Here is an 11,879-nt window from a genome sequence, read left to right as displayed (position 1 = left end):
CAGGTAATTGACGAGAGGGGTCCCTGGAGGACACCTGGGGGCGCTAGGAGTGGACGATTTTGGAGGGAGCGGGTTGCCGCTCCCCTTTGAGCCGAACCGCGGATCCAAAAGTTGGGATGCCCCTAACAGGCGCCAGAGTGCGTGAGTGAGGCAGCTCCCGCGTCGCCCTCCTAGGGCTTCGTCGTGCGGCCGAGGGGACCGCACCTACAGAGCATCGCCGCTCAGGTGCCACCTGTCATGCCGGTCCCTAGCAGGCATTCACGTTCAATTTTCCCTCCCTTGCCTCTGTCTGGGGCCCAGCCCGCTTTCCCCGCCCCCCCCCACCGCCACGCTGAGGCTAGCCTCGCGCCCTGGCACTGGGGCTAGGCTGGGGCTGCTCACCCAGCTGGGCTGAGTTAATGCCATGTTGTGTGCTGGGCCCACCCTGCTCTCGGGAGGCATTAAGATCCTACCTCCCAGCAAAATCACTGGCTCTGCTGGAGAAGCCAAGAAACTAGGGCCTGGGAAGAGACAGAGGCAGGGCCGCCCAGGTGTGGGGAGAGGGACGAGGCAGCCCTGGCTGGCTGCCCTCCCGGTGACAGAGATGGTGACTCTAGCCTGCCTGGCCTGCACTCCCAGCCCAGCAAGCCTGTCTAGGGCTGGGGGCTGGGGCAGGCAGCAGTGTCTCCAACACAGACGGTCAGTTTGTCCTCTGAGTCCCATGCCCCACTTCACATCAGGGCTTATTGAGGCTGGGGTGGATGACACTTGCCCAAAGTCACCCAGTGGGGGGCAGAGTCAGGGCCTCCCACCTTCTGCTGAGCTAACCTTTGGTGTTCTCAATCCCTGTCCTCCTCCACGGTTGATGACCATGTTCCTGTCCCTATGAGGCCAGAACGTGTCACCCTAGAAATGGCAGCCTTTGCTGAATTCAGCTAGAATTTAAGGGATCCCAGGCAGAGTCCCTCTGGCCACATATGGTAGTCTGCTTGGTGGCCTGCTGTGGATCAGCACTTGCTTGAACTGGTTTGAACCACTTTGGTGCCTATCGTGGTGGTTTCCATTCTGTGCCAACAGGAAGGTGCTTGGGACATGTGTCCAAGGAGTTCACACTTTGGTGGTAATGTTTCAGGGATCCCCCTGGGAGAGCCCCATGAGGGCAGGAGAGGGATGGCAAGTATGCCCAGCTTCTTGAAGGACACCCCAGCCTGGGAGAAGACGGCCCTTGAGAATGGCATCATGGGACAGGAACCTGGCACTCCACCAAGGGACAGCCTGCGTCATGGGTCATTGTGCTTGGGAGAGCCTGTTCCCTTCTGGAGGGGAGTCCTGAGCACCCCAGACTCCTGGCTTCCCCCTGGTTTCCCCCAGGGCCCCAAGGACCCGCTCCCACTGGTGGAGGGCGAGGGCCCCCAGAATGGGGAGAGGAAGGCCAGCTGGCTGGGCAGCAAGGATGGACTGCTCTGGAAGGAGGCGATGCTGGCCCACCCGCTGGCCTTCTACGGGCCAGTGTGCCCACCTCGCTATGGCCCCCTCGTTCCTGAGCACAGTGGTGGTGGGCAGCCCAAGAGTGACCCTGTGGCCTTCAGGCCCTTACACTGTCCTTTTCTGCTGGAGACCAAGATCCTGGAGCGAGCTCCCTTCTGGGTGCCCACCTGCTTACCACCCTACCTAGTGTCCAGCCTGCCCCCAGAGCGTCCGTGTGACTGGCCACTGGCCCCGCATCCTTGGATGTACCCTGGGAGCCAGCCCAAAGCGCCCTCTGCCTTTGGCCTAGGCAGCAAGGTGAGTGCCAGAGCAGAGAGGGCAGTGGGGTCAGCCACGCAGGGTAGCTCAGCGGTCCCCAAGGAGTCTTGCCAGGGCAGCGCCAGTCTGCCCCTCCATGCTGATGAAAGGTAAGGCAGAGCTTACACAGAGGAGCCTGGCAGCTCAGAGCCCAAGCAGTTGGCCCTCAGAGCAACTCCTTCCCACTGTCCCTGCTCTGCCCTCAGCCCTTGCAGCCATCCACCCAGACCAAGGCCTCAGAAAGTCTGCCCTTGGCATGTGTGGCCTTGTCCTGGGGCAGAGGACAGGAAGGCAAACAAGACCTCTCTGTCTGGAAGTGGGATGTGCAGGTGACCTCATGCCCTGTGTCTTGGGCTCCTCCCCTATAGGCAAATTGCCCGGTTTGAAATTTTAAAATACTTAAAAACCAGCATGGTTTAGGGCGTGGTGGCACATGCTTATAATCTCAGCACTCTGGGAGGCTGAGGAAGGAAGATCTCAAATTTAAGGCCATTGAGCAAGATCCTATCTCAAAATTTAAAAAAAAAAAAAAACAGCATAACAAAACCAGTATGGATTATGGCACTAAATAATCCGAATACATCCCAAATGTCCTTTGGTTGTGCCTGGCATTAACCCTGTAGCTGCAGTTTGTGAAGTCCACTTAATCCTGGGGGGCAATGTAGGGAAACTTGGAGTAGTGGGGAGCCTCTTGGGGTACCCAGGGTGGTACCATTTATCATACAGTCTGTGAGTCCAGGTTTCACAGCAGCAGTATTTTATTGATGATGACTGTTGATGTCAGTTCTGCCTGTGCCATTTTTAAGCGCTGGGAACCAAAGCCAGCACTAGCTTAACTTTTTCTCCTCTTGTAGGGCTTCTACCACAAAGATCCGAGTACTCTCAGGCTGGCAAAGGAGCCCCCTCTAGCAGCGTTGGAACATGGGTTTCTGGGCTCAGCCCCTAGTGGGCTTCTGCAGCGAGCCCAAGAGGCGGAAGGCTCTTCTCTCCACCAGAGGGAGGGAAACCCAGGAGCTGGCAGGCCCAAGGATCTCTGCTCACTTTTCCTGGGACATCCAGATGCTGCTCCCCGGACCCCCTGGCCCACTTGTCCTCCAGGCCTAGTCCATACTCTTGGCAATGTCTGGACTGTGGCAGGCAGTGGCGGCCTTGGGCACCAGCTGGGGCCACCAGTCACACCACGGTGCCCCTCTCCTGGGCCTGCTACCACCAAGGGGGGCTGTTGCTCATCCCACCCACCCACTAGAGAGGAAGATGTTGGTCCTTGTGGGATGTGCCAGGAGGGCCCAGAGGGGGTTACCAGTGGGACAGCTGAGTCCAGCGAGGAAGAGAACAAGGCTGTGGGTCCCAGGGCCTGTCCCCCAAGCCACCACACCAAACTGAAGAAGACGTGGCTCACAAGGCACTCAGAGCAGTTTGGGTGCCCCAGTGGCTGGCCTGGGGATGAAGAGAGCCCAGCAGCCCAGCTCAGGACCCTCAAGAGGGCAGGAAGCCCCGAGGTTCAGGGAGCCATGGGCAGCCCCATCACCAAGCGCCCACCTGACCCTTTCCCAGGCACCACGGGGCAAGGGCCCAGGGGCTGGCAAGAGGTGCTGGACACATCAATAGGGAGCAAGGCGGAGGCAGAACAGCACAAGGTGCAGAGAGGTAAGGGGGGCACAGGGCTGTGGGGGGAAAGGGGCCTGGGACTTCAGGGGGAGGAGCCCTTCATGAGTGGGTCACACCCAGATGTCAGGTTTCCTACCCAGCTCCTGATGGCTTGGGGGCACCTCAGCGTGTACAGCCAGTGTTCCGGCGAGTGGCTTCCATCTCCCTCTCCCCTGCCAAGCCCTGCTGCTTTGGTGGCAGTGCAATGATTGTAGTTCAGAGCCTGGGCCCTTGAATCGGGATATTCACTTCTGAATTTGCTGATCAGTAGCTGTGTGACCTTGGATGAGTCACTGCACCTCTCCAAGCCTCAGTTTGTTCATCTACAAAATGGACGTAAAGATGGTGCCTGCATTGTGAAGACTGCTCCAAAGACTGACGACTGTAACAAGTTCCATCAAGGGCACTGAAGAACCCGTGGCACTTAGTAAACATTCAATAAATATTCACTGCTATGAGTTTTTTGTGCCACAAATCTGGCTGGGACATTTTTGTCTCCAGAAAGACCTCTTGTCCTACTTCTTTTGGTCAACTGGATCACAAAGGTCGTTTGGACTGTTAAGACCTGGGCCACAAGCTGGAATCCTCTGCCACACTGTCCTTCACCGAGGGTCGCGGCACTGCCAGCCCCGGCTTTGGCTCTTTGGGATTACCTCCTTTCTTGGCATTCTGCGCTGCTGAGCCTGGATCAGCACCATCCCCATGGCGTCTCCCAGTGCCCCTGCAGCTGGCATGGGTCTGTCTGCACGGCCCTGGCCATGGTCTGGACTGGGAAGTTGTTGGCCCCCTCGCCTTCTTGGGTTACTGCACCTGTGGCCTGTGTTGAAACTCTGGCCTTCTCACTTTCCGGCGCCCTCTATCCACCTGTCCACGTCCACTCTGGATGGTCTTCTCACTTTGTCACGCAGCCAGTGGTGTTACTGAGTTATCCAAAGTGCTACCCCTGTACTTGTGTGAGGACCATCACCCCGGCTGCCCAAAGCCTTGGGCTTAACATCCCAGACACCCCCTTCCCTGGGCATCCGTCCATACCAGGGCAGTCCTGGGTCACGGCTTAGCATGTGTGCAAACCTTCTAGCTACCTGGGGCCCTTCACTGGTTCCCGTGATGCCTCAGGGGCTGGGCGAGGGGCTGGCCTGGTTGTGTGTGGACTGGGTGGATACTAAGGCTGGGGTTGGCAGAAGCCTTGAAACCCAGACTCCTGACCAGCTGCGTTGTCCCCTCAGGACCCCGAGGTGGCAGGGCCAGCCTCCAGGACCCCGGGCCTCAGGACGCACCTGGCCCGGCTCTCTCAGCAGGAGTCACTCAATGCCAAAGCTGTGCCCAGGCAGCTGGAGAGGTGGGAGCACTGTCCTGCCACTCTCAGCAAACATGGAGGTGAGCATGGTTTCTGCTGCCCAGGATCCTTACCCCTCCCCGGGCAGGGCCTTCCTCATGCTCCTGTGCCCATCTGCAGGCCGCCTCTGGGCACAGAGCCGCAGCAGGAGGAAGATTCTGAGGAGGGAGGAGGGTCTGGCTCCGACCAGCTCAGCATGGGCCTCGCCAAGCACCTGCTGAATGGTTTGGGGGACCGGCTATGCCGCCTGCTGCGCAGGGAGCGGGAGGCCCTGGCCTGGGCCCAGCGTGAAGGTGAGCTGGCCTTCCTCCCTTCCACGTGTGCCTGCGCAAGGCCCAGCTGGCCCCTCCGCCTCGTCAGCCTGCGCGTTCCCAGGCCTGCCATGACCTCAGAGGAGCTGCTGCCCTGCCCTGTCCTTATTCCTGACTTGGGCTCTTACTCAACGCAGAGGTTTCTGGCCTGGGTGGGGCAGGGGCAGGATGCTGGGACGTGTAAAACCTGGTCCAAGCCAGTGCTCTGTCTGAGAGCTTCAGGGCTTCTGCACAAAACAGGCCTGAGACAAGTGTCTACAAGAGCCCTGGGAGGCAGTGGGTGGGCTCTAGGGGCCCTGAGGGCCGGGGAAGGCTTCTGGGGTGGGTCATGGGCTCAGGAGGCCCCTCGCAGCTCTCGCAGCACCAGTGGGAGTCACAGACAGGGCCGTTGGCCTGCCTGCCTTCACTCCTTGGGTGATTGCTGGTGGACCCTCTTCCCCAGCAGGGCTAGGCCCCTAGCTTTCTTCCGGGGGCTCCTGTGGGCTCTGGCTACCCCCATCCTGGATTCCCAGCACAGATACCACCATCCTTTGCTTCCGGATTACCCGAGCTTGCCTGTCCCCTGGGGCCTTGGCACTGGCTAAACCCTTGGTCTGGAATGCCCTGCTCCTCCCTTCCTACCTGGCACATGAAAACTTATCCATCCACTGGTGAAGCTGCTGCAGCTTTCCAACACCCTTGTGGCTAGTCCATGGGTCTGGGAGGGCAGGGACTGAGTCCTGAGCCACGCGGGGTCGCCTGCGCCCGCCTGGGACACGATCAGGTGTTTGTTGGATGTATGCTCAGCAGCAGTTCCCACCTACCAGCAACAGTTGGTTTTTAACAGAATTCAGTCCTTTGCATGAGGATGGGGTGGCCCCTGGAGGTTTCCTCCTCTAATATAGAGTCCCCTAGAGGAGAGGCCACCTGAGCAAGGCTTGGGAGGGAGGAAGATAGACGGCAGATGCTCCAGAAGTGGTGTGGAGTAGTAATGCAGGCTCAGTGAGGAAATCCCTGGGCCAGGGCAGGCCAGGCAGGATGGGGTCCTAGGGGGACTTGCCAGAGAGATGGCTTCTGCCAGGCGGTCGTAGACGTGGCTGTTGAGTGCCGAGAGGGAATGACCAAGGTTTGTCCATCCCCCTTTCCTGGTGGCACTCAGTGGAAACTTCTTATTTTTTACCTCTCTGCCAAGAGGCTGCCCAATATGAGCTCTTCAAAGGGCCATCGCCTTCAGCCCTCTGACCCTGTTCTTTCTGTGCTCAGCAGGCCAGGGCCCAGCCGTGACAGAGGACAGCCTGGGCACCCCACGCTGCTGTAGCCGCTGCCACCATGGGCTCTTCAACACCCACTGGAGATGCCCCCGCTGCAGCCACCGGCTCTGTGTGGCCTGTGGGCGTGTGGCAGGTGCTGGAAGGGCCAGGGAGAAGGCAGGTAGGAACTGGGCCTCGGCAGGACTGCTCGCCCCAGGAGGTGCTGCGGTGTTGGGGCTGCCTCTCCCCAGCCCAGCCCCAGCCTTAGCTGCCACTGCCGCCTGCCCTTTAGAGCAGACTTTCCCTCTCCCCAGATCAGAGGGCCACGCCTGTGTCTTACTCACTCTTTTTTGGGGGGGTGGTAACCAGGGATCCAACTCAGGTCCTCGCGCTTGAGAGGCAGGCGGTGGCACCACTGAGCTAAATCCCCAGCCCTCCTCACACACTCGTAACAGAAGTTGTGAGCCTACTTTATGCGCCCCCTTTGCTCGGCTTGCACCTTTTAAAAAAACCCATTGTAACAGGGTGAGGTGCGTATTCCTTCGCTTTTCCAGATAAGAAAAATTCAGAGAGGTTAAGTGACTTGTGCAAGGTCACAGGGCTGGTAGATGTTGCAGCCTCGATTCAGACACTCATCTTCGATTCTGTCTTGTTCTTTTCATAGTCTTCAGCTTTCTCCCCCTTGGCTGCTCTTGACCACCTGTGGTCTTAAAGTGTCTCAGTGACCCAATGAACATGGCCAAAAAAGAATTCCAGAATCAGATATGTTCTGGAACGCTCTTTGCCATATGTCTGTCACCTTGGGATCTTACAAAACATCCAAGTGTATGAAACCTCTGAGTTCCACAAGCCAGGAGTCCTATGTCCCTGTGTACCCCATTTCTCAGGAAGCAGGAGTCTGATGAACATTTATTGTGCTGGAGACTGAACCCAAGGCTTTCATACTGAGCTATATCCCCAGCCCTTCAAATTTTTTTTTTTTAATTTTAAGACAGAACCTTGCTAAGTTGTTAAATTGCCCAGGCTGGTCTGAAACTTACATCTTCCTGCCTCAGCCTCCCAGAGCACTGAGATTATAGACATGTGCCACCACTCCCAGCTTGATGGCTTGTTGAGCCTTTGTTTTAAATACCACAGCCTGGGCCTTCCTCCTTGACCTTCACCTGCGGTTACTGTGCTTTTTTGATCTGCAGCTTCTTCCTCCCATCCTGCAGGTTCTCAGGAGCAGTCCCTGGAGGAATGTGCCCAGGAGGCTGGGCACGCTGCCTGTTCCCTGGTGCTGACCCAGTTTGTCTCCAGCCAGGGTGAGCCAGTGGGAGGGGTGGGGTGTGCCGTGGGTGGGTCCTGAGGGAGAGCAGCTTCCTGTCTGGTTGTGCCTGACCCTGGTACTACGCCCTCCCCCTTGGTGGGGTCAAGTGTCTGGTCTGCTTGCATCACCAAACTCTGTCTCTGTCTCCACCCCAGCTTTGGCAGAACTGAGCACCGCAATGCACCAGGTCTGGGCCAAGTTTGACATTCGAGGGCACTGCCTCTGCCAAGCTGATGTCCGGGTGTGGGCCCCTGGGGCTGGGGGACAGCAGGTGAGTACTAGGGCATGGCCCGGTGGTGAGGAGTAGTTAGTGGGGTCCAGGATGGAACAGGTGCCTGCAAATGGCTGGCCTTTGCAAGGGGGTTGGATGAAGAAGGACTGAGAACCCAGGGAATCAGGCCATATCCTCCCCTCTCCTGGGAATTAGGACCCTTCTAGCCAGCACAAGCACTTGGCTTCTCCCCCACCCCCCTGGAGTCCCATCTTCTAGCTCAGCACTTGCCATGTTCTCCTAGAACTACTGGTGGGCACAGCCATGGTCCAGCCCTGGGCTCCTTTGGTGTCGTGTCCACCCACCTGCTCGGCACCCCCAGTACCTAAGACATAGTAGGAGCTCAGCGTACATCATGCAAAGTTCTTATGAAGTTCGTGTTTTTATGATGAAAGTTACCCATTTAAGAAATACTTCGTTAACCAGCCATCATGGTGCACACCTGTAATCCCAGTACTCAGGAAGCTGAGGCAGGAAGAATGCCTCAAGTCTGAGGCCAGCCTGAGATACAGAATGAGTTTGAGGCCAGCCTGAACAACAGAGTGAAGCCCTGTCTCCAAAAAAAACGGGAGCTGCCTGGGATTTAGCTCAGTGGTTCTGCTGCCTGCCTTACAAGCACAAGGTCCCAAGTTCGATCCCCGAAGGAAAGAAAAAGTTCATTAAATGCACTCTGTGGAGCAGGTACACACTGTGGCCATACACCCATTGTGAAAAATTTGGAAAATACAGACAAGTCCAAGGAACAAAAAAACAAACAAAAAAACAATAAGGGCTTCTCACGCCATCATCAACATTTTGACATCCTTTTTTGGTAGTCATTTGTGTGTTTATTCACATCTCTTTCACTATACATTGTACCATTTGGAGAAATCCATGTGCACCTTTATTCCTCCTAACATTATCTGCTATAACACTTTGCCCCGGTACACACCAATAGGAGGCTTACGCGGGGCGTGGTGGCTCACACCTGTAATCTCAGCACTCAGGAGGCTGAGGCAGGAGGATCGCTGTGAGTTCGAGATCAGCCTGGGCTACACAATGAGTTCCAGAGCAGTCTGAACTACATAGTGAGACCCTGTCTCAACCCCCGCCCCGCAAAAGTTAGAGCAGTCTGAACTACATAGTGAGACCCTGTCTCAACCCCCGCCCCGCAAAAAAAACACAATTAGGAGGCTTACAAGTGTCCCGTGTTAATTCTTTGTGGGGGGTGGGTACCGGGGATTGAACTCTGGACCTTGCGCTTGCAGGGCAGGTAGTGGAACCACTGAGTTAAATCACTGGCCCCCATGTTAATTCTTCTAGGCTGAGTTGTGTCTATCATTTTTTTAAATCTCTGGTTGGCCTGGGGGTGGTGGATGGGTTTAACAGAAGGAGCCGACAGAGAAAACTCCCCCAGCTCCGCAAGCTTCCTGCAATGGGGATTCCAACAGGACCAAGGACATCAAAGAGGGTAAGTGGCTCCCTGCGCCCCTTGGGCAGTGCCAGCTGGAGGCTGGGCTGGTTTGAAGTGGGAGGATGGCGGTAGGAGAAGTAGGGGGGTGACTTGGATTACTTTGGCAAACATCCTGTCCCAGTGGCCAACTATCCCTGCCCGGGGGACAGCCTGCCTCGCACCGCTCCAGTCCTTCCGCTTTAGAGGCTTGGAGCTACCTTCTGCAGAGATGGTGCTAGGAAGAGAGTGCCCCAGAGCTCAGCCAATGGGGGGATGCTGGCAAAAACAGAGTAGACTCAGCCAGGAGATGAGGGGCGCCATCTGTGGAGCGAAAAATGAGGACAACACAGGAAGGCCCTGGCCATGTTCCTCCCTGACTCCAGAGATCCCGGACTCCGCTGAGGCCCCAGCAGAGGACAGAGCCACCCGAGGGCCCCTGCCTTGTCCCTCTCTCTGCGAACTGCTGGCCTCTACTGCTGTCAAACTCTGTCTGGGGCATGAGCGCATCCACATGGCCTTTGCCCCCGTCACTCCGGCCCTGCCTAGTGTGAGCAAGGGCTTGGAGGGAAGGCTGGGAGCCTGGGGTCCCGAGGCTGGGCAGCTCCCCCGAGTGGCCTGACGGGTCCTGAGCCTCCTGTCCCTCCCTCCCTCAGGACGATCGCATCACCAACATCCTGGACAGCATCATCGCGCAGGTGGTAGAGAGGAAGATCCAGGAGAAGGCCCTGGGGCCAGGCTTGCGAGGTAGGCCGGGCCTTCGCAAGGGCCTGGGCCTGTCCCTGTCTCCAGTGCGGCCCCAGCTGCCTCCTCCGGGAGCCTTGCTGTGGCTGCAGGAGCCTAGGCCTCGGCGCTGCTTACACCTGTTCCAGGAGCACTGGAGGCAGGGCCAGGTGAGCTGGCCTCTCTACTCCCCACAAGACCTGTGCTGGAGGGTCTGGAGCCCCTCCAGCAGCCCCCATCGGGCCATGGCAGGGCCTGCCATTGTCCCGTGTCCCCCTTCTCTCCCTACCACAGCCTGTACTGGTGTCAGGGATCCAGAGGACGCTGCAAAGCGGCCTGTGGGGGACGGAAGCTCTCGGGGTGCTTGGAGGCCAGGTGCAGGCGCTGACTGCCCTCGGGCCCCCGCAGCCCACAGACCTGGACAGTGCGACTTTCTGGGAGGGATTCTCCAAGCCCGAGAGTAAGTATCCCTGGTGTGGACTACAGGGAGCTGGGAGCCTAAGTCCAAGGGCCTGGGTGACAAGGGGACCCCAGAGTAATCCAGTGGCACTGGAAGCAGGACCAGAGCAGATACTGCTGCTGGCCCTGGAGCTCCTCCAGGGGCCAAGAGTATTCTGTCTCTTCCCCCAGGTTGCCCAAAGTCAGACGAGGGCTCTGTCCTCCTGCTGCACCGAGCTCTAGGGGACGAGGACGCCAGCAGGTGTGTGGGATACTGAGAACCAGCCCTGCTCCCCAGCCCCAGCGCCCCCCATGTCCTTGCCTTCCCTCTGTCTTCTTCACCTCTGCCCCTGCTGAGTGACCCTTGGCACTCCCAGCTTGCCCTCTGGGAGTTAAGCCAGCAGTGGGGGACTCTGTGCCTGGGCTGGATCCACTGGGTGTGACCCCTGTCACCTACAGGGTGGAGAACCTGGCCTCCAGCCTGCCACTCCCGGAGTACTGTGCCCACCACGGGAAACTCAACCTGGCTTCCTACCTCCCGCTGGGCCTCACCCTGCATCCGCTGAAGCCGCAGCTCTGGGCGGCCTACGGTGAGTGCGGGCCATTCCTGCCTACTCCCTACCCTCCTTGTCCCTGTTATCTCGAGGCACACAGGCGTCAGTGCCAAGGTCCTAGAGATCCGAGTGCTTCTCCTATTCCATTTTCACCTCCACACAGGCGTGAGCCCACACCGTGGACACCTGGGGACCAAGAACCTGTGTGTGGAGGTGGCTGACCTGGTCAGTGTACTGGTGCATGCAGAGGCATCGCTGCCTGCCTGGCACCGGGCACAGAAAGGTGGGAACAGGAGAGGAATCACTGCTGAAGCGGGAGTTTGTCTCCTGTGCCCTGGGTCCCCCTGAGCTATGTCTCTCCCACAGACTTCCTTTCCGGCATGGATGGGGAGGGACTCTGGTCTCCAGGCAGCCAGGTCAGCACCGTGTGGCACGTGTTCCGGGCACAGGATGCCCAGCGCATCCGCCGCTTTCTCCAGATGGTGAGGAAGGAGCCTGGAGCCTTCTCAGTGTGTGGTCCCTGCTGCCCATTCCCCACCCTAGCGCCCACTCACACAGACAGCAGAAGGGACCCCAAGTCTGTGGAGGGACTCAGGAGCAGGAGGGCATAGCAGGAGGGTTGGGGCTTCGGGATGAGATGAGCAACAGTGGGTGCTGGCTGGGCATTGTTCTAAGGGCCTTGGGTATGTTCTGTCAGCCAGTGGTCCCTTGCTGACCCCCAGCAGGGACGGCCAGTTTCTCATTTGCAGGCAAGAAAACCAGAGTTTGGGCTGGGGATTTAGCTCAGTGGTTCTGCCACTTGCCCTGCAAGCACAAGGTCTCAAGTTCGATCCCTGGTACAAAAAAAAAAAAACAAAAAGAAAAGAAA

At 58.1% G+C, this 11,879-nt stretch overlaps 1 protein-coding gene across 3 annotated transcripts in view; it reads left to right on the top strand.

Annotated features, from left to right (window-relative positions):
* The first annotated feature begins 446 nt into the window (after nucleotides 1–446).
* Nucleotides 447–11,879, top strand: part of Hr (HR lysine demethylase and nuclear receptor corepressor) — a 15,309-nt gene continuing 3,876 nt past the window's right edge. The window contains exons 1-15 of one of the 3 annotated variants that reach the window (XM_010624361.2): nucleotides 447–1,764; nucleotides 2,619–3,411; nucleotides 4,638–4,788; nucleotides 4,868–5,040; nucleotides 6,301–6,468; nucleotides 7,502–7,591; nucleotides 7,752–7,867; nucleotides 9,236–9,317; nucleotides 9,683–9,846; nucleotides 9,953–10,189; nucleotides 10,314–10,479; nucleotides 10,650–10,719; nucleotides 10,917–11,047; nucleotides 11,175–11,294; nucleotides 11,378–11,493. In XM_010624361.2, the coding sequence (XP_010622663.2) occupies nucleotides 1,072–1,764; nucleotides 2,619–3,411; nucleotides 4,638–4,788; nucleotides 4,868–5,040; nucleotides 6,301–6,468; nucleotides 7,502–7,591; nucleotides 7,752–7,867; nucleotides 9,236–9,317; nucleotides 9,683–9,846; nucleotides 9,953–10,189; nucleotides 10,314–10,479; nucleotides 10,650–10,719; nucleotides 10,917–11,047; nucleotides 11,175–11,294; nucleotides 11,378–11,493 (3,270 nt within the window). In that variant the 5' untranslated portion in view covers nucleotides 447–1,071. The remainder of the gene's footprint in view (nucleotides 1,765–2,618; nucleotides 3,412–4,637; nucleotides 4,789–4,867; nucleotides 5,041–6,300; nucleotides 6,469–7,501; nucleotides 7,592–7,751; nucleotides 7,868–9,235; nucleotides 9,318–9,682; nucleotides 9,847–9,952; nucleotides 10,190–10,313; nucleotides 10,480–10,649; nucleotides 10,720–10,916; nucleotides 11,048–11,174; nucleotides 11,295–11,377; nucleotides 11,494–11,879) is intronic. The other 2 variants (XM_010624351.2, XM_010624341.2) reach the window with 2 other exon arrangements.

Source organism: Fukomys damarensis, unplaced genomic scaffold (genome assembly GCF_012274545.1).
Source record: "Fukomys damarensis isolate Sample0158 unplaced genomic scaffold, DMR_v1.0_HiC HiC_scaffold_18, whole genome shotgun sequence".
NCBI classification, from domain to species: Eukaryota; Metazoa; Chordata; class Mammalia; order Rodentia; family Bathyergidae; genus Fukomys; species Fukomys damarensis.
The sequence above is the reverse complement of the archived record's forward strand: the minus strand, read 5'-3'. Positions and strand labels throughout refer to the sequence as shown.